Genomic DNA, 18,532 nt, shown 5'->3' on the forward strand with positions numbered 1-18,532 from the left:
ATGATTGCATTATTCAAAGAAATTAAACATGGATAGAATCTATAATTGCTATGTTTTTTTCATTCACTCACAGTGAGGTCAGCATTGAGACGTGGTCGCCTCGTCCAGCTTCCTCTCGAGCTCTCTGACCCTTGCCCTTGCATTCATGCACGTTCGATTCCTGCAAAGGCCAGACACCCCCTCCTCTGGGTCCTCTTCTGCATCCGAGATGTCCAGTAAGGACACCATCGGAGGTCTGGGATTACTGGCCCTCAAATCGGCCAGCAATTTAAGGGCCGTGCGCCGCTTAATCGACTGAAGTTCCGCCTGAATCCGGCCAGCAGTTAGGTCCTTGTGGGCCCTGATGTGCTTTTCCAGATTCAACATGTAAGGCGCACACAGAGGGACAGGGCAGGGCCCCGGTGGCACTCGGGTCCTCCCTGTTGCCAGGTTGTTAATGATGGCCCTCTCCTTTGGGTTAACCAAATTGTGGCTGAGCCGTAGGTGCTTGGCCACCGACACGAGAACCTTTTTACATTACATTACATGTCATTTAGCAGACGCTTTTATCCAAAGCGACTTACAAAAGTGCATTTAAACATTTGGGTACATATAAGAGCTAGAAGTAAGTAAGAGCTTCAAGTAGAACAAACAATTAAGTGCTAGTCATAAGTGCGATGTACAAGTTTTTTTTTTTTGTTTGTTTTTTCGTCTTAGTCGAGGTAGAGTCGGAAGAAATGTGTTTTTAGTCGGCGTCGGAAGATGTGGAGGCTTTCAGCTGTCCGGATGTCGATGGGGAGATCGTTCCACCATTTGGGAGCGAGGACAGTGAACAGTCTCGAGTTCTGCGAGTGCCTCTGCGATCCTCTCAGTGAGGGGGCAGCGAGCCGGTTTGTCGATGCAGAGCGGAGTGGGCGGGCTGGGGTGTAGGTTTTGATCATGTCCTGGATGTAGGCTGGACCGGATCCGTTTGTAGCATGGAACGCAAGCACTAGAGTCTTGAAGCGGATGCGAGCAGCTACAGGAAGCCAGTGAAGGGAGCGGAGGAGGGGTGTAGTGTGGGAGAATTTTGGTAAGTTGAAGACCAGTCGAGCTGCTGCATTCTGGATGAGTTGCAGAGGTCGTATGGCGCATGCAGGAAGACCAGCCAGGAGGGAGTTGCAGTAATCCAAGCGTGAGATGACAAGAGCCTGGACCAGAACCTGTGCCGCCTTCTGGGTTAGAAGAGGCCGAATCCTTCGGATGTTGTGCAACATGTATCTGCAAGATCTAGCTGTTGCAGCAATGTTGGCAGTGAGGGAGAGATGGTCGTCAAGTGTCACACCCAGGTTCCTTGCGGTGTGAGAAGGAGTTACCACAGAGTTGTCGAGGGTGATGGTTAGATCTGTGGTGGGAGAGCCCTTTCCTGGGAGAAAAAGAAATTCAGTCTTGTCAAGATTGAGTTTCAGGTGATGGTCAGACATCCACTGAGAGATGTCAGTCAGACAAGCGGTGATCCGTTCTGCTACCTGTGTGTCGGAGCTGGGAAAAGAGAGAATGAGTTGGGTGTCATCGGCGTAGCTGTGATAGGAAAAACCATGAGAGCGAATAACCGAACCAAGAGAGTTGGTGTATAGAGAGAAGAGGAGAGGGCCCAAGACAGAACCCTGAGGGACCCCAGTAGCTAGAGGACAGGGTTCCGACACGGATCCTCTCCAGGTTACTCTGTATGTTCGGTTTTGAAGATAGGACGAGAGTAGGGTAAGTGCAGAGCCTGAGACACCTAGTTCTTGAAGGGAGGAAGTCAGGATCTGGTGGTTAACTGTGTCAAACGCTGCAGAAAGGTCCAAGAGGATGAGCACAGAGGAGAGAGAGGCAGCCCTGGCAGTGTGGAGTTGCTCAGTGACAGCAAGAAGTGCAGTTTCGGTCGAGTGACCTGCTTTAAAACCAGACTGAAGAGGATCAAGAAGGTTGTTCCGGTGAAGGTAGGAGGAGAGTTGATTAAAGATAGTGCGCTCCAGAGTTTTGGAGAGAAAAGGAAGAAGAGAGACAGGTCTGTAGTTATTTACTTCAGACGGGTCAAGGGTGGGTTTTTTAAGGAGGGGGGTCACTCTGGCCTCTTTAAGAGAGTCCGGAAAGCAACCAGATGACAGAGATGTGTTAATGAGGTGGGTGAGGAAAGGAAGAAGATCAGAAGCAATTGACTGAAGAAGGTGAGAGGGGATAGGGTCAAGGGGGCAGGAGGTGGGGCGGGCAGAGGTTATTAGGGAAAGAACTTGATCCTGAGATAGAGGGGAGAAAGAGGATAGAGAAGGAGCTGAATGTGTGGTTGGTAGAGTGGTGAGATCAGGAGGTGGGGTTGAGAAAGAAGAGCGAATGTCATCTACCTTTTTTGTGAAGTAGTTGACAAAGTGAATTGGTAGAAGGGAGGAAGGAGGAGGGGGGGTGGGGGGATCAACCTTCCCACAAATAGGGCACTCGCCCTGCTTCTTAGGCTTTGTCATCTGAAAAAGTAAAGGATGAAAAAGAAAAAAAAACATGCACTTAATTGACGCGTCTTTATGGCACCTCGACAAAACTTGACGAAAAACCCACTAAACACATTAAAAAAAACACCCAATGCGCACCAAACAAACATAACTAAACACAATAAACACATTTCGATGATCATTATTAGGGTTCGAGCAACAAGGTTGCAAGAACCCTCTTGAAACTGGAAAGATTATTATTATTATTCTTATTATTCCCCCAAATGAATTGCCTTTTTGAGGCCTTTCCCATACCCCAAAACTCACAGAAAAAGGTTTGGGGAATGTGCGTCAAAAATTGAATGTGGGAGGGGCCAAAACGTGCAAAGCGACCTGTCAAAATTCACCATGAACAACACAATTATCGCACATGCACGAAAATCGGTACACATGTGTAGAAGGTCGGGATGAAGAAAAAATTACATTATGACCATGATCCAAACCCAACAGGAAGTCCGCCATCTTGGGTTGATTGGCCATTTTTTGGCGATTTTGGCGAATCTGATAAAACACCCGCATCTGTGTATCGTTCAAAGATCTAATCAAAGACAAACCATCACTCCTACACATTACATTATTCCTTTTCTCTAAATGTTGTACCTGTTCACGAGTGTGGCAGTGGGGCTTGGTTAGAGCGGCGGCTGCTGGAGGAAAGGAAGGAGTGGCTCAGCCGGTGATCAGACAGCTGGACAGAATCAGGTAATTAGTCAGCTATATAAGCATGTTTGTAACCTGGTTCTGGTCTCTTGCAGTAGGCTGGGTCCTCACACGGACACACAGAGAGAGAGAGAGAGACGGAGAGACACAGAGACACCGAGACACAGAGAGTCAGGGCAGCGCAGCGCAGGAGAGCGCTGACAGACCAGCCACAGCTGACTTCTTATGTTTTGTTTGGTTGATTATTTTCAGTTACAATAAACCGGTATATTTGCTCCCTCAACGCCGCCTCCTCGTCCTTCCCGAACCCCAGTGAGTGGGAAAAGCTCACAGTGGCACCTGAATAGGGACACATGGAAGGACAATCTCCGCTGTCGCTGGCCCTTCAGCACCTCGCTGCAATGCAGGAGAGCACCACCACGCTGCAGCAGCAGCAGTCCCAGCTCCTCGCGGACATGGCGGCGTCACAGCGGGACGATCGTGCTCTCCTGCGGGAGCTGCTGCAACGCCCGGCTGCCCACGGCGCCGACCCGGAGCCCGGTCGAGGACGGTCTCCGCCCGTCGCCCTGCAGCGGATGACCGCGGAAGATGACCCGGAGGCATACCTGGACATCTTCGAGGGCACGGCGGAGGCGTGTGGGTGGCCGGAGGAGGAGAGAGCGCTTCGGCTTCTTCCCCTGCTCACTGGCGTGGCGCAGCTGGCCGCGCACAGCCTGCCGGCGGCGGCGCGCCACGACTACACACAGCTGAGGAGAGTCATCCTGGACCGGCTGGGCAGTACGTCGGAGGGACACCGGCGGCGGTTCAGGGGGCTCTCCTTTGAAGAAGCCGGGCGCCCCTTTGCATACGCGCAGCAGCTCATGGACGCAGCGTGGCGCTGGCTCCAGCCGGGGACCCACTCCGCTGAGGACGTCGTTGGACAGGTGGCGCTGGAGCAGTTCATCGCTGGGTTACCATCGTCCACAGCCAATTGGGTCCAGTGCCACCGCCCGGCCAACATCGAGGCAGCGATCGTCCTCGCGGAGGACCATCTCTCTCTTCCCCGGCGGAGCATGAGGGAGGAGACCAGGCCAGCGACGATCCCTGCCAGCCGTCCCACTCCAGCCCCGAGGAGGAGGTTCCCAGCGGCATCGGCTCCTACACCACACCCAAGCACACACACACACACACACACAGCCGGAGCATGCATCGCTCCGGTCGTCTAATTACCCTCTGCCGTCTTTCCCTCAGGGCCCAGCCTACGTGTCTGATCACCTGGCACCCCGGGGGGCTCCTCAGACGCCAGGGCAGGTGTGCTGGCGGTGTGGGCAGCCCGGCCACATCAGAGCGGAGTGCCCGCTCATGGAAGTGGGGCAAGTGGTTCGGGTTGCCGGGCCGCCGGCCCCCTCCCCCGGTTCGGAAGGGACGTACCGTATACCGGTATGTATACAAGGGGGTACACATCAAGCTCTGCTGGATTCTGGTTGTGAACAGACCATGATCCATCAGCGCTTGGTTCGACCGGGGGCATTGTTAGAGGCATCGTGGGTGAGGGTGAGGTGTGTGCATGGGGATATTCACGATTATCCGGTGGTGGCCCTGGAAATTTGTTTTAAAGGGAAAAAACATAGAGTAAAGGCTGGAGTTAGTACTCGCCTCACGCACCCTCTAATTTTGGGAACAAACTGGCCGGGGTTTACGAGCTTAGCAGGGGAAACCATGAGGGTGCGGTCACGTAAGTCAGGGAAATGTGAGTTATGTGCTGTCCTTAGTGGTGAGGCGGAGGTGCCGCATCCCGACGCTGCTGGGGGGGGGCACAGATGGCGCCCATGGAAGATTTTCCCCTAGCACAGTCTCGGGATGAGACCCTCCGCCACGCCTTTGACCAAGTGATGGAAATTGATGGTTGTCCGGTTCACCCTAACACAGCACTCTCTCACCCCTACTTTGTTGTCGTTAAAGACCGTTTATACAGAGTGAGTCGTGACGCTCGAACAGGGGAAGAGCTCTCCCAGTTGTTAGTCCCAAAAAGCCGCCGAGAAACGATTTTCCAGGCGGCTCACCACAACCCCATGGCGGGTCACCTCGGATATGATAAGACACTGAACCGGATCATGGCCCGATTTTACTGGCCGGGCATTCGGGCGGATGTAAGTCGGTGGTGTGCATCCTGCCGCGAATGTCAATTAGTCAACCCTCCGGCCACCCCAAAAGCGCCCTTGCGCCCATTACCATTAATGGAGGTCCCTTTTGATAGGCTTGCCATGGACCTCATCGGGCCATTAGACCGGAGCGCACGGGGATATCGCTTTGTGTTAGTTCTAGTGGACTATGCAACACGATATCCCGAGGCAGTACCCTTGCGCAACATCTCGGCGAAGAGTGTTGCACAGGCACTGTTTCAGGTCATCTCCCGAGTTGGGATCCCGAAAGAGATCCTGACTGACCAGGGCACATCGTTTATGTCACGTACACTACGCGAGCTATACAAATTACTGGGTGTCCGCTCAATCCGGACTAGTGTGTACCATCCCCAGACTGATGGCCTGGTGGAGCGGTTTAACAAAACGCTAAAGAACATGATTCGTAAGTTCGTACACGAGGATAGTCGTAATTGGGATAAATGGTTGGACCCTCTGTTGTTTGCAGTGCGGGAGGTGCCCCAGGCCTCCACGGGTTTTTCGCCCTTTGAACTCCTGTTCGGCAGGAAACCTCGGGGTGTCTTGGACCTGGTTAAGGAAAACTGGGAGGCGGGTCCAAGCACCAGTAAAAATGAGGTACAGCACGTACTGGACCTGCGAGCAAAACTCCATTCACTGGGTCAGTTATCACGGCAGAATTTGCTTCAGGCCCAGGAACGTCAACAGCGGCTGTACAACAGAGGGGCTAAACTTAGACAGTTTTCACCGGGAGATAAAGTGCTTCTATTGCTACCATCGTCTAGCTCCAAATTACTCGCCAAGTGGCAAGGGCCCTTTGTGGTCACACGACGAGTGGGGGATGTTGACTATGAGGTTGTGCGTTCTGACAGGGGTGGAGCAACACAGATTTACCACCTTAACCTCCTCAAAGCCTGGAGGGAGGTGGCGTCTGTTTCTCTGGCCACCACGGTGATTGAGAGAGATGAGCTGGGACCGGAGGTGAATAAATTAAACAGGTCGGCGCCGGTCCCCGTTGACGATCATCTCTCGCCGGGCCAGAGAGCAGACGTGGCCTCGTTGCAGCGGCAGTTTGCCGACGTGTTCTCTCCCCTGCCTTGACGCACAAACCTCATACACCACCACATAGAAACTTCCCCGGGTGTGACAGTGCGTTCACGACCCTATCGCCTGCCGGAACATAAGAGGAAAACTGTTCAGGCAGAACTTCAGGCTATGTTAGAGATGGGAGTAATAGAAGAGTCCAACAGTGACTGGTGTTGCCCCATTGTTCTTGTTCGCAAGTCTGATGGGTCAATACGGTTCTGTGTGGACTACCGTAGAGTCAACGAGGTGTCCAAATTCAATGCCTATCCAATGCCCCGGGTCGACGAACTCCTGGATCGGCTGGGCACGGCTCGCTTTTTTACGACACTGGATTTGACCAAGGGCTACTGGCAGATTCCCTTGTCGCTAGAGTCCAGGGGGAAAAGGCCTTCTCCACTCCGTATGGTTTGTACCAATTTGTAACGCTTCCGTTTGGGTTGTTCGGGGCCCCAGCCACGTTCCAGCGCCTCATGGACCGGGTGCTGCGGCCTCACTCTGCATATGCTGCGGCCTACTTGGATGATGTCATCATTCATAGTGAGACCTGGGAGCAGCATATGCAGCAGGTGGGAGCAGTGCTGGAGTCCCTGAGGAGGGCGGGGCTCACGGCCAATCCAGGGAAGTGTGCAGTTGGACGGAGGGAGGTACGGTATTTGGGGTACCACTTGGGGGGAGGGCAGGTGCGGCCACAGATACAAAAGACCGCAGCGGTTGCAGCCTGCCCAAGACCCAAGACCAAAAAAGAGGTTAGGAGGTTTCTGGGGCTGGCCGGTTACTATAGGAGGTTCATCCCGGCCTTCTCGGAGCTGACCAGCCCCCTAACCGACCTGACCCCAAAAGGTGCCTCAGATCCGGTCCAGTGGACGGAGCCGTGTCAGCTGGCGTTTGAGAGGGTTAAGCAAGCCCTCTGTGGGGAGCCACTTTTATACACACCTAACTTTTCTCTCCCTTTCATCCTGCAGACCGACGCCTCGAACAGCGGGCTGGGGGCCGTTTTGTCCCAGGAGGTGGAGGGGGTCGACCGCCCCGTACTGTACATTAGCCGGAAGCTAGCTCAGCGGGAGGTGAGCTACAGTACGGTGGAGAAAGAGTGCCTCGCCATACGGTGGGCGGTCGGTGCCCTCCGCTACTATCTCCTGGGGCGCCCATTCACCCTCTGGTCGGACCATGCCCCGCTCCAATGGCTCCACCGCATGAAAGATGCCAACGCGCGGATAACTCGCTGGTATCTGGCTTTACAGCCTTTCCAGTTCAAGGTGATCCATAGGCCGGGGAACCGCATGGCCGTGGCCGACTTTCTCTCTCGCTCTGCGGAGGGGGGGGGAGTGGGCTTGCGGCCGGCGGGGTCCCGGCCTAAGTCGGGCGGTGGGGGTATGTGGCAGTGGGGCTTGGTTAGAGCGGCGGCTGCTGGAGGAAAGGAAGGAGTGGCTCAGCCGGTGATCAGACAGCTGGACAGAATCAGGTAATTAGTCAGCTATATAAGCATGTTTGTAACCTGGTTCTGGTCTCTTGCAGTAGGCTGGGTCCTCACACGGACACACAGAGAGAGAGAGAGACGGAGAGACACAGAGACACCGAGACACAGAGAGTCAGGGCAGCGCAGCGCAGGAGAGATCAGTTAAAATCCTCCGGTTTTAACTGATCATCAACACGATACGGCATGAACAACTGCAATCTACTCTGATGAAACAATTCAGGACTTTTTGTTTCGGAAAACCGAGCATAACGCACAACAGCAGGTTGTGTTCTGACTCTCTTTGTAACAAAACCACAATTATTTTTCAACTCAATCTTAGTTTTACAGTTTTCATTTTTGCTCAAAACACGATATTCCAACGCAAACACTGCAATACACATGTCATTAAACGTGCTATCATTGGGCCTGTTCTTATACCTGTCAACTAAACTCGTCATCCACATCTCATCAGTGTTTATGTCATCTGTAGTTGCCCTTTGTTTTAACACATTCAAAGGCAAACTCATCTTAACTACATTGTTCCCTGTTGGTACAAACATGACCTTCCAAGAACACTCCTTTAGATGCATGTTGGTCAACCTATACACTGCTTCCTGAGCACACACATCCCTATTATGCAAATAAACACCACCTAGTTTCTTCAATGCCTCTTTTGCACTAACATTTCCATCCTTAGCTGCTTCCTTTTGTGCATTTGCCAACAACAAACCCATTTCCTTTTCTGCCTTAGAAATGTACGAAATAATATACACCACACATGCATAAGCATCCACCACAAACTGGATGTCCAGGTTTGCATTCCAACATTTTAAAAGTTGCTTTCTATACTGGTTAACCCAAACCTCTTTCACCTGCCTCTTTAACACAACTTTTGTACCCCGAGTAGTCCGACAGTATGCATCTTCAAATGCTTCCTGAGTTATATTTAAACTTTCAAACAACTGCTCCACTGTATCAAAACTCTGGTTTTCATCTGAAAGTGCCTTCTTAATGTTTTCCAAAATTTCATGGGCCCTTACTTTACAACCCTTTCGTTCTGCAAAATCACGCTCTTTACATTTGAGACACAAAGTCTCTGTCGGATCCCTTTTTTCACATTTACACACAACTATCTCCTCATCTACTTTAACACGACTAACAAATGTTTGTGCAGATGCTGGCCTCGGAAAATTAAACCGACAGACTGTATTGTTCTTTTTACACGTTTTAGAGTGGCGCTTTGAATGCATCTGCACAGATGACACAATGTCCAATAATGAGTCATCATCAGAGGGTAGTTCACATGTAACATATCTGTCAATAAAATCAACTACCTCTTTATCTGTGTTTTTGTCAATTAAGGGGGCATTCTCGACCCAAAACAGGCAATGAACATGTGGAGACCCACGCTGCTGAAATTCAACACGATAAAAATAGTCCTTGATTTTGCCAATAGGGTTTGAAGGAGACATAAGGACCTCCTTCAAAAAACAATGCCACCGAAAATCAAACATTCTCGCCGCAGTGACTGGATTACGACGCAACAACTCACACCTGTCTGCCCACTCCAACTCCTCAGCTGTCTGTTCTCTTCCTTCCTGTTTCAAAATACTACCAAGTAAATTAGTCCAGCGCATGTCTGCCGCAGAAAACGAACAAAACCAAGTGGGAACACCAAGCTGACGCACACAAGCAAGTAGATCACGCTGCGCTGCCTGCCAAGATGAAGGAGTGCCTCTAATAGGCTTAAGGAAACGATAACCATCATCAAACTCTAACAACTTCCTTAAAGACTCCTCATTATTCACTACATCTCTAACTCTCTTACAAACCTGACTTCCTTTGCCTTTCCTCAAAGATATGGACACATTCGATACAACCTGCTCCAACTCTGACATGTACTGTGCAAAAAAAATATATTCCACATTCTGTGCAAACCTACCATCAGCATGGAGAATCCGATTATTAAGATAACGTGACAATGTTAAACGATGCTCTCTATTGTCATGAAACACAGAATGTCCGTGTGGAAACAACACTGGAAAACATTTAGCCTCATTCTCATGATTAGAAAGCAACTTCACAGGACTCTTACCTTCTGCTGGAGCCAGATTCAATACATCCTCAAAATACTGATCGAGTGCTTCCTGACCAATATCTACAGGCATAAGACAAGTGTCCTGAAACATACAATGTTGCTGCCTGTCATGCAACAGCTCATCCTCACCTTCATCCACCTCAGCAGATGTTTCACCATTTTCTACATTACCATCACTTTCCTGTACTACACTGTCATTTTCCTGTTCCCTACAAAACTCATTCAACCACTCTTCATTAAAATCGACATCTTCATAGTACATGTTATTCTGTTTTAAATACCGCAAAGCCTGCCTTACGCGCATAGTGTCAACAAACTGATACTCATAATGTCCTTTATACGTCAGCTTACGCTTCAATTTAACGCGCAACAAAGATCCTTCCATATTGGAACGAGGTAACAAATTATTGGTCTCCACAATATTTGCTGGAACACATGTCACCGGTCCATGAACACCATTTTGCCCTCCTTTGCCAACACTTTCATAAATGGGATATGCAAAGCAATCAAATGCTGCTCTAAATTATTCAAACAAGCCAATTCAGGAGAAACAGGATGTACACCTAGATTATGGACAACACACTCAGGAGGAGTCTTCTTCCTATTAATCTTATCATGACAAGTGCAACAAATCCACAACTGACCTCTAGGTGACTCTAACAACTGACATGGACTTACACAGTTCTCATTACAAGTGTGTAAATACTCCTCTGAAATACATTTCTCCGCAATTAACGCCATGTCTGCACTCTTATTATACTGACTCTTTTTATAGCTCAAAACCTAGTGTCTAAACAACAACCTTTGACAAACACAACACACAAAATCTGGCCCATCATTAACTTTAGACAAAAATTGCTCAATCACAAAATCAAAATCTGCTTTCTTTTCTTTTAATTGCTGCTTTTTCACTTTGTTACCTGCCTTAACACTTTTCTGAAACACTGCATTACTATGATACTTGGTTGTACTTGTGGTCTTTACTCTCTGTCTGTGAGTTTGATCTAGACAATATTTCCTTTTACTCAACTCTTTGACTTTGTCTTTATGCTTGACATCTAACTTATACTTACTTTTACTCATCTCTTTGACTTTGTCTTTATGCTTGACATCTAACTTATACTTACTTTTATTCATCTCTTTGACTTTGTCTTTATGCTTGACATCTAACTTATACTTACTTTTACTCATCTCTTTGACTTTGTCTTTATGCCTCACATCTAACCTGTATTTACTTTTACTCATTTCAATCTTTTTCTCTTTATATCTGTCATCTTGCTGCTCTGCTTACTTTTGTATCTAGCCATTACATCTGCATGATATCTAACTTCACTCCTTTTCTTACGTTTAAGCTTCTCTAACATATCTTCTCTATATTTAATTTTTTTTTTGAGAAACTGTTTAGTTTTCAAATACTTCGAAAAACAATAGTTTATATTTGTGGCTCTTCCCTGTGCCTCTACTTTAATGTGCTGTCGAAGATTGTAGCCTCATCTACTTTGCAGTAACCATAACAAGACTGTGTCTGTGGCTGATGAACACAAACAACAGTCTCATAGTGATTACCATTGACATTTTCTAAGTACACTGCCTGACTTGACAACTGCCTATTCCTCCAACTATATTCAAGCCATCGATCACCAATATAAGTAAAAATGGAAACTCCTAAACAATCTGCTGCTGCTTGAATCTCAACCTCTGTCGCCCAACTGCCAACGTAACGCATCCTTGACTTACTGACATATTCTGACACTGAAGAGAACTCACTTCTCAAAATGCCACCATAAGCTACAGTGTTACCTTCTAATTGCTTGACTACAGCTAATCTAATTTTCCTATGATACTTCTGTGAACCACACACAGCTTGACTGACTGATCTAAAGAAACAGTTACCATCGCCAACTATTGTGTCCCTTTTACACGGAGCCCCCAACACACCAACTTTTGGAGAGACAACATCAACCTTTTCCGACTCAACATTTAACTTATCACATATAGTTTGAGCTACATCATTACAAAGAGGGTTAAACACTAACTCCTTGACTGTAACCTCACTAACAAATGCTAAATCTGGACAACCTGGATCACTCCTTACAACCCTCTTTGAACTACGTGTAGAGATTGGAACCTTACGCTTTGCACCAATCCGACTGACTCTCTTACCTGAAGATGACTGGCTAGCACCACCATCATCTTTGCAACTATCATCTATGCTAAGACCACTATCTACTTTCAGAGTGACACGAACACCAGCAATCTCAAACAACTTCTGTGTCCCTCTGAATCCTGCAGCAAAACAACTGAAATGCTGTGTGTTCAAGACTACTCAAAAACACAACAACACTCTTCCCTTTGACATCCACCATCCCATCTGCACTGCGTGGATGACAGTCAACTACAGCAAACCGTTCTCCTTCCTTAATAATCCCACAAGTACTGGAGGACAATGTGAAAAAGCATGTGTCATATTCCATACACATCTTTTCCAAACCGTCCCTCAGAGTTGTGAGCACACATGCCTCAATAAGCTCTCCCTCAACCACATTGACATCTCCAGTCACAAAGTCACCATACTGAAACTCATAACTATGGCCATCTCTATCTAACTGCTTTGGTAACTCTGGAATACACGGCATAGAGTGCCCGCCACAAATCGAGTTACTATCACGCAAAGATGTGTAGATCTTGTCACCAGAAATTACAGCATTGTCCAGATCGCGAGTTTGCCAAGAAAACACACTCTTGGTCTTATGCATCGCCATGGCAGCCAAACTTACTGCCATAAACTGCACACCTCCATATTTAAAGCGCCGGTGCCCCTGATGAAAGGATCCCCTCAAAAAACTCACACCAAAAGTTAACGGAAAAGTATCAGAGCACCCAAAAGAAATGGCAACCTCACTGTCTGTATCAGAGACCACTGTGACCTCCTCTACAGCTGAACTAACAGACCCTGCATCAAAAGTTACCGGCAAACTATCAGACCACCCAAACGAAATTGCAACATCACTTTCTGCATCAGAAACCACTGTGGCCTGGAGTCTGGGGAGCTGTGCAGAGCAGAGCAGGGAAGGTCCTCGGTGGTCACAGGACTGGCAGGTGATGGTCCAGTCATCACCTCCACGACATCTGCAGCTGCCCCCTCCTACAAATCAAAATGAATGTTATATTAAAAAAATACTTCACATAAACTTGATCCCTATGTTACAACTGCCACAATGTTTTAGCAATATCAACACAAACAATTACTTATAAAAGCATAATAAAAAAATACAAACCTGCTGCCGGGTACGTCTCCTCTGGGATCCGATGCGCCTGCGTAGCCGCTCCACAGGGACCTCCTGATGAAAAAAACAGATCAAAGTTGTTACACATTGTAAACACACTGTTACTTTTCAGTGAATCAAATAGAAAGGAATATCTTATCTTATATCCACACAGAAATTGGCATATTCAAGTGAATATCAACTTCTACCAAAAAAGTGAACTTCGTTTTAACTTATTCAAGAGCAATAATGAAGAAAAACTACTCAGCAAATACTGTACCTTCTTCACACTTAAACAACTACAATCGAATTACTGATTACTATTTATCAGCAAGCAAAAGAAAAGGTTTTACTTAGTTTGAAATTTAAAAGTAATAAAAGGTGTTGCAGGCTCTATTCATAAATTTAACACAAAGTGCCCTTACCGCCACAGCCCTGCGAAGTGCGGGCCACTCCTCCAGCTCGACCTTAGAAAAAAAAAAACAAAGCAAACAAATTAACTGCATGTCTTTCCACACTTTATTGCCCAACACTAGAAAAAAAAATAGAACTTGTCAGACCTCCTGGTTCCCACGGCTCTTCTTTGGAGCAGGAGTGCTCCTACGACGCTTCACCCCCTAAAAGGAAGAAAATAATAATGCTTTGAACGCAACAACGTTGGATAATTTCAGCTGTCTTGTTCAAAATGAAATCATCAGCCAATTAATACAATTTGCATGCACATTACCGATGGTCCCTTGGTAGAGGTAGTGGGCTCCCCCCAGTCAAGATTGCCCAGACGGATGTGGTCCATCGCCTCCAGGATAGGTGGGCTGAACCAGACAGGCGTGAGAGGGATGGAACACTCCTTGTGTAACAAAAAGAAAGACTTTGAGTGACAATTTCTTCTGAGAAAAAGCAGACAGATATATAAATCAACACCTCCTCTGTAATGAAAAATATCATCATTTTTAAACATATGAAAATATTAAAATAATCTTGCCTTCGGCCACCGGGACAAGGCACTGGTGAGGAGCTTCTCGAAGTCCACTGCAGCCTCGTCCAAAGTCCTACTGGCAGTCAGGTCGTTGCTGGGGGCTAGAACACAGACAAGGTCAGGTGTTCTGGGGAGGACTGCACTCACCAACTCAATCGTCAGCTCCCTGGCACAGGCCCCCGGCGTCGACATGGCACCAAAGGAAAGGAACTCGTCCGGAAACTCCACAATGCCATCAACGATGGCGCGCAGGTGGGAATCCCTGACAAGAAGAACAAACTGGAACAATGGAAAATATTTTTTTTGAGAATTTTAATCATTTTGTATCACATCAAATCACTGTGTTTGTGAATTGTGAAACAACAATACCTTCTTGTCAGGTGACTCGGCCGGGATGACCACTTTGTGACTCCTGCCAGTCAGGGTTGAAACTGGCCAGGTGCTCACACGGTGGCGACGACCAGTACCTCGGCCTTGTTAAAATGAGAAACAACATTAAAATAAAAGTATACATCTTCCAATTACATTGTACACATGCAAAGGAAAAAAACAAACTTAAATGAGCATGAGCAGTTTCCACACACATTAAAGAAAACACTTAATGACAAAACAGGTGACTACATACGTGAGGGACCGGGAGCCGGTGGCACGAAGCTGGTGGAGCTCCGGGGCGCAGACTCCACCACTGCAGCCAGGTGCTTCTCCATCCTCTTCTTGGCCGCATTGGAACGGTTGTGGCCCTTGAGACGAGGCATCTCACACAAAAAAATTAACTAGTATATTACAGAAAACCGTTGTATTAAATGATCTAATTAATGAAAATAATTTAAACCAATTCCTGTTCCTCTGTATTGCTTGGTGATGTCACTGGTGATTCAATCCACTGGAGAGAACAAAAAAATTGTAAAAACTTAAATTAAGTCAAATTAAACCAAAGCTAGAACAAACTGTACCAGTTCTAATTATCACATAAACACACTCTCTTTCAAGTTACACCTAGCTAAGCAATTTCCAACTGTCACTAAACACTCAAGAGTCACACAGTGTCACACACACACAGTCACAGACATATATTAAAACACAATTACTCAAAATTGGGGGAAAAAAACATTTCCACACACTTCCAACACATTTTCAAATGAAAAAAGTCATAGTTTCTCACACACACATACACAAACAATCAAACACAGTGTCAGATAGTCACAGACAGTATTACACACAGACAGTAACACACAGTGTCACAAACAAAGTCAAAAACAATGTCACATGCAGAGACAGTAACACACAGTCACACAACATAAAATTTTAAATGATAAACAATTCCACACGCTTACAACACATTTTTAAACGGAAGAAATTTTAAATTTAATGGTAGAAAATGAAAAAAATACCCATTCATCAAAAACATTAAGAAAAACACCAACACTGAGAAAATGTAAAATTACCTTCTGTTTTTTCAAAGTTACAAATGCAAAATAATCATAAATGAAATGATCGAAATACCGCACAACAAAAGCCAATTAACAAAACGCATAATTTAAAGTTGAAGAAAAAACGACTACATAAAAAATACATTATCTACATATGTATAGGATCTGTAGCTGTGTTATAAAATGAAGATGTAATTTAAATCTCTCTTATCTGTGTTTAACGTGGAATAAATGAAGCTCCATGGAGCTGAGGCCTGACGCAGACAAGAGATGCACCACGAAAAAAAACTTAATTCAAACTACATAATGTCATATCCAGAAAGTTGTGTTAAGTTATGTTTAGTTTTGCCTTCTATTTGTTTTGTGACTTCCTGTTTTATTTTGACATCTCTCTTTCCTTTTGTTTCAGATAACTTGCCCTTCCCCTGTAGTTTTCCCGCCAGTCTGATTATCTTCCCCGCCCTGATTGTTTCCACCTGTTCCCCATTTACTTTGAGTTACATATAGCCTGTGCTTCCCTCTGCCCTGCGTCAGTTCGTCTTGTCTGTCATGCCAGAGAACCCACGCCAATCCATGCCACGTCAATTGTTTGTAAGGTTTTTGCTTTTCTTAGTTGCTACTTTGTTTTGTCCCTTTTTGAGCCATCAGAGTTTTTTCCTCGTGAAGAGTGATTTTGATTTGGCACCTTGCCCAAACCTTTTGTCTCCTCCCAGTGAGTGATTATAATTTGTTACTTTTGCCTTTTGCTTATCTAGTGATGCCTCGATAGAGTGATTTTCTGTTGATACTTTTCCTCCTTTTGAGAGTGATTTTTATTTGTTACTTTGTCCAATAAATTGGAATATTTTTGGAAGTTGTCTCTGAGTCGTGCTATTGGGTTCAAGTCCTTGTTCGGTTGTGACACATAAATAAATACAAACAGAAAAACACGCATACTAGAAGCTGTAGTTGTGTTTAAAAATATTAGTCTAATTTAAGTTACTCTCATCTGCCTTTAACCGTGATAATTGGAGCTAATATGTACAGATAGTAAGCCCTGCATTAGCATACAGGAGGTTCATGCACATGTAACAGGGGTGATAAATCCCTCACTCACAGGGTATCTGTTTCTCAACTCTCACGGTATTATGTCCAAATCTCGCGGGATGGTCACCTGGCGGTGACGTCACGGGGTCACGTGGGTCGGCGCAACCAACCAAGGTTTAGTATTGAGCCGCTGCAGTTCAGTCTCAGAGAGGGAGCAGTGGGGAAGCTGCATGAGAGACGAGCTACAGGAGCCCCTTACCGTGTCGCAACTGCCGTGCCGAGACCGCGACGGCCGAACGTATGTGTAGTGCGCAGCGGACGGCCGGTGAGTCAAATTGTTTGTAGCCGTTAGCATTAGCATTAGCCGCTAGCATTAGCCGCGGCCGCCATTAACTTTAATGGAGGTGGCTAGCGCTGTTTAGCAAACAGGCCTGGGTCTTTTCTTTTGTAATGAGAAGCCAAGGGTTCTTTTGAGAATGAATGTAAAGTATATTGCTGTAATGGGTTTAAAGAGTATTGATGATGTATCATGTCTGTTTAATAATGAATCATGTTGCTAATTGTTGTAACTGCTGGTTATGATGATGATAGATACAGATGCTATTTATTTTTCTATTTATATTTATATTTGCTGAATCATGACTTTGAGAATATAACATTAGTGCAATGAGTACTTTGTTGAATCATGTGGATTAATGTATTGATTGATGTATGAAACATGGTGAATGTTATAAGGAACTTTGGTCCTGTTCTCTTGACCAGGATCTTATAGATGGCGAGCTAAAGGAGCCACGGACTGACAGATTGTCGAATGAGTCGCATCCCTCCTGCCAGGCTGGTAGGGGGCTCTTTGAGCGATAGGATGCATATCGCTCTGTCCCCCGTGCAGCCTTGGGGCTCTCTGATCACTGCATGATCCATCTTCTCCCAAACTACAGGCAGAAATTCAAATCTGCTAAGCCTGTAGTGAAGACTGTGAAGAGATGGACCACAGAGTCAAAGTTGGAGTTACAGGCCTGCTTTGACTGCACAGATTGGAGTGTTTTTGTGGCTGCTGCTACAGATCTGGATGAACTCACTGACACTGTGACATGCTACACCAGGTTTTGTGAGGACATGTGTGTGCCAACCAAAACCTTCTGCACATACAACAATAAACCTTGGTTCACTGCTAAACTAAGGCTGCTTCGTCAGGCCAAGGAGGAGGCCTACAGAAGTGGGGACAGAGTCCTGTACAATACTACCAGGAACTCACTGACAAAGGAGATCAAAGTGGCAAAGAGGTGTTACACTGAGAAGCTGAAAAACAGGTTCTCAGCTAACAAGCCTGCGTCAGTGTGGAGAGGTCTACAAGAGCTCACCAACTACAGGAGACCATCCCCCCACATAGCAGCGAACCGTGAACTGGCTGACGACCTGAATGTCTTCTACTGCAGGTTTGAGAAGCCAACATTCACACCCATCACCCGATCCAACATCAAACAACCCTCATCTCCCCCTGCACCACCATCACCCCTCCCTCCCGACCCCCCACCATCACTCAGGATCTGTGAAGAAGATATGTGTCAGCTCTTCAGGAAACAGAAGTCCAGGAAAGCTCCAGGAACAGACGGCGTGTCACCCTCCTGTCTGAAGGTCTGTGCCGACCAGCTGGCCCCCATCTTTACCCAGATCTTCAACAGATCACTGGAGCTGTGTGAAGTCCCCTCCTGCTTCAAACACTCTACAATAATCCCGGTCCCCAAGAAACCAGCAATCTCAGGTCTAAATGACTACAGGCCCGTGGCCCTGACGTCTGTGGTCATGAAGGCCTTTGAGAGACTGGTGTTGTGCCACCTGAAGGACATCACAGGCCCCCTGCTGGACCCCCTGCAGTTTGCATATCGGGCAAACAGGTCAGTGGATGATGCCAT

At 46.9% G+C, this 18,532-nt stretch overlaps 2 protein-coding genes across 4 annotated transcripts; one reads left to right on the plus strand and one right to left on the minus strand.

Annotated features, from left to right (window-relative positions):
- Positions 1-3,553: 3,553 nt before the first annotated feature.
- On the plus strand, positions 3,554-7,907 carry LOC122763904 (zinc finger protein 213-like). Of its 3 annotated transcripts, none has more exons than XM_044018383.1 (2): positions 3,554-4,562; positions 7,883-7,907. In XM_044018383.1, the coding sequence occupies exon 1, from the start codon at positions 3,599-3,601 to the stop codon at positions 4,346-4,348; it is 750 nt and encodes a 249-aa protein (XP_043874318.1). In that variant the 5' UTR covers positions 3,554-3,598; the 3' UTR covers positions 4,349-4,562; positions 7,883-7,907. The 3 variants fall into 3 exon arrangements, with proteins under 3 accessions (XP_043874318.1, XP_043874319.1, XP_043874317.1); XM_044018384.1 differs by lacking the exon at positions 7,883-7,907 and adding an exon at positions 7,801-7,819; XM_044018382.1 differs by lacking the exon at positions 7,883-7,907 and adding an exon at positions 7,330-7,577.
- A 4,979-nt stretch (positions 7,908-12,886) lies between these two features.
- LOC122763905 lies at positions 12,887-14,918 on the minus strand. Its single transcript, XM_044018385.1, has 8 exons — positions 14,789-14,918; positions 14,533-14,636; positions 14,170-14,442; positions 13,915-14,034; positions 13,748-13,804; positions 13,613-13,654; positions 13,200-13,262; positions 12,887-13,066 (listed from the first exon to the last, which is right to left on the minus strand). Exons 1-8 carry the CDS (start codon positions 14,916-14,918, stop codon positions 12,887-12,889), a joined length of 969 nt encoding a protein of 322 aa, XP_043874320.1.
- Positions 14,919-18,532: the final 3,614 nt, after the last annotated feature.

Source organism: Solea senegalensis, unplaced genomic scaffold (genome assembly GCF_019176455.1).
Source record: "Solea senegalensis isolate Sse05_10M unplaced genomic scaffold, IFAPA_SoseM_1 scf7180000017130, whole genome shotgun sequence".
In the NCBI taxonomy this organism is placed as follows: Eukaryota; Metazoa; Chordata; class Actinopteri; order Pleuronectiformes; family Soleidae; genus Solea; species Solea senegalensis.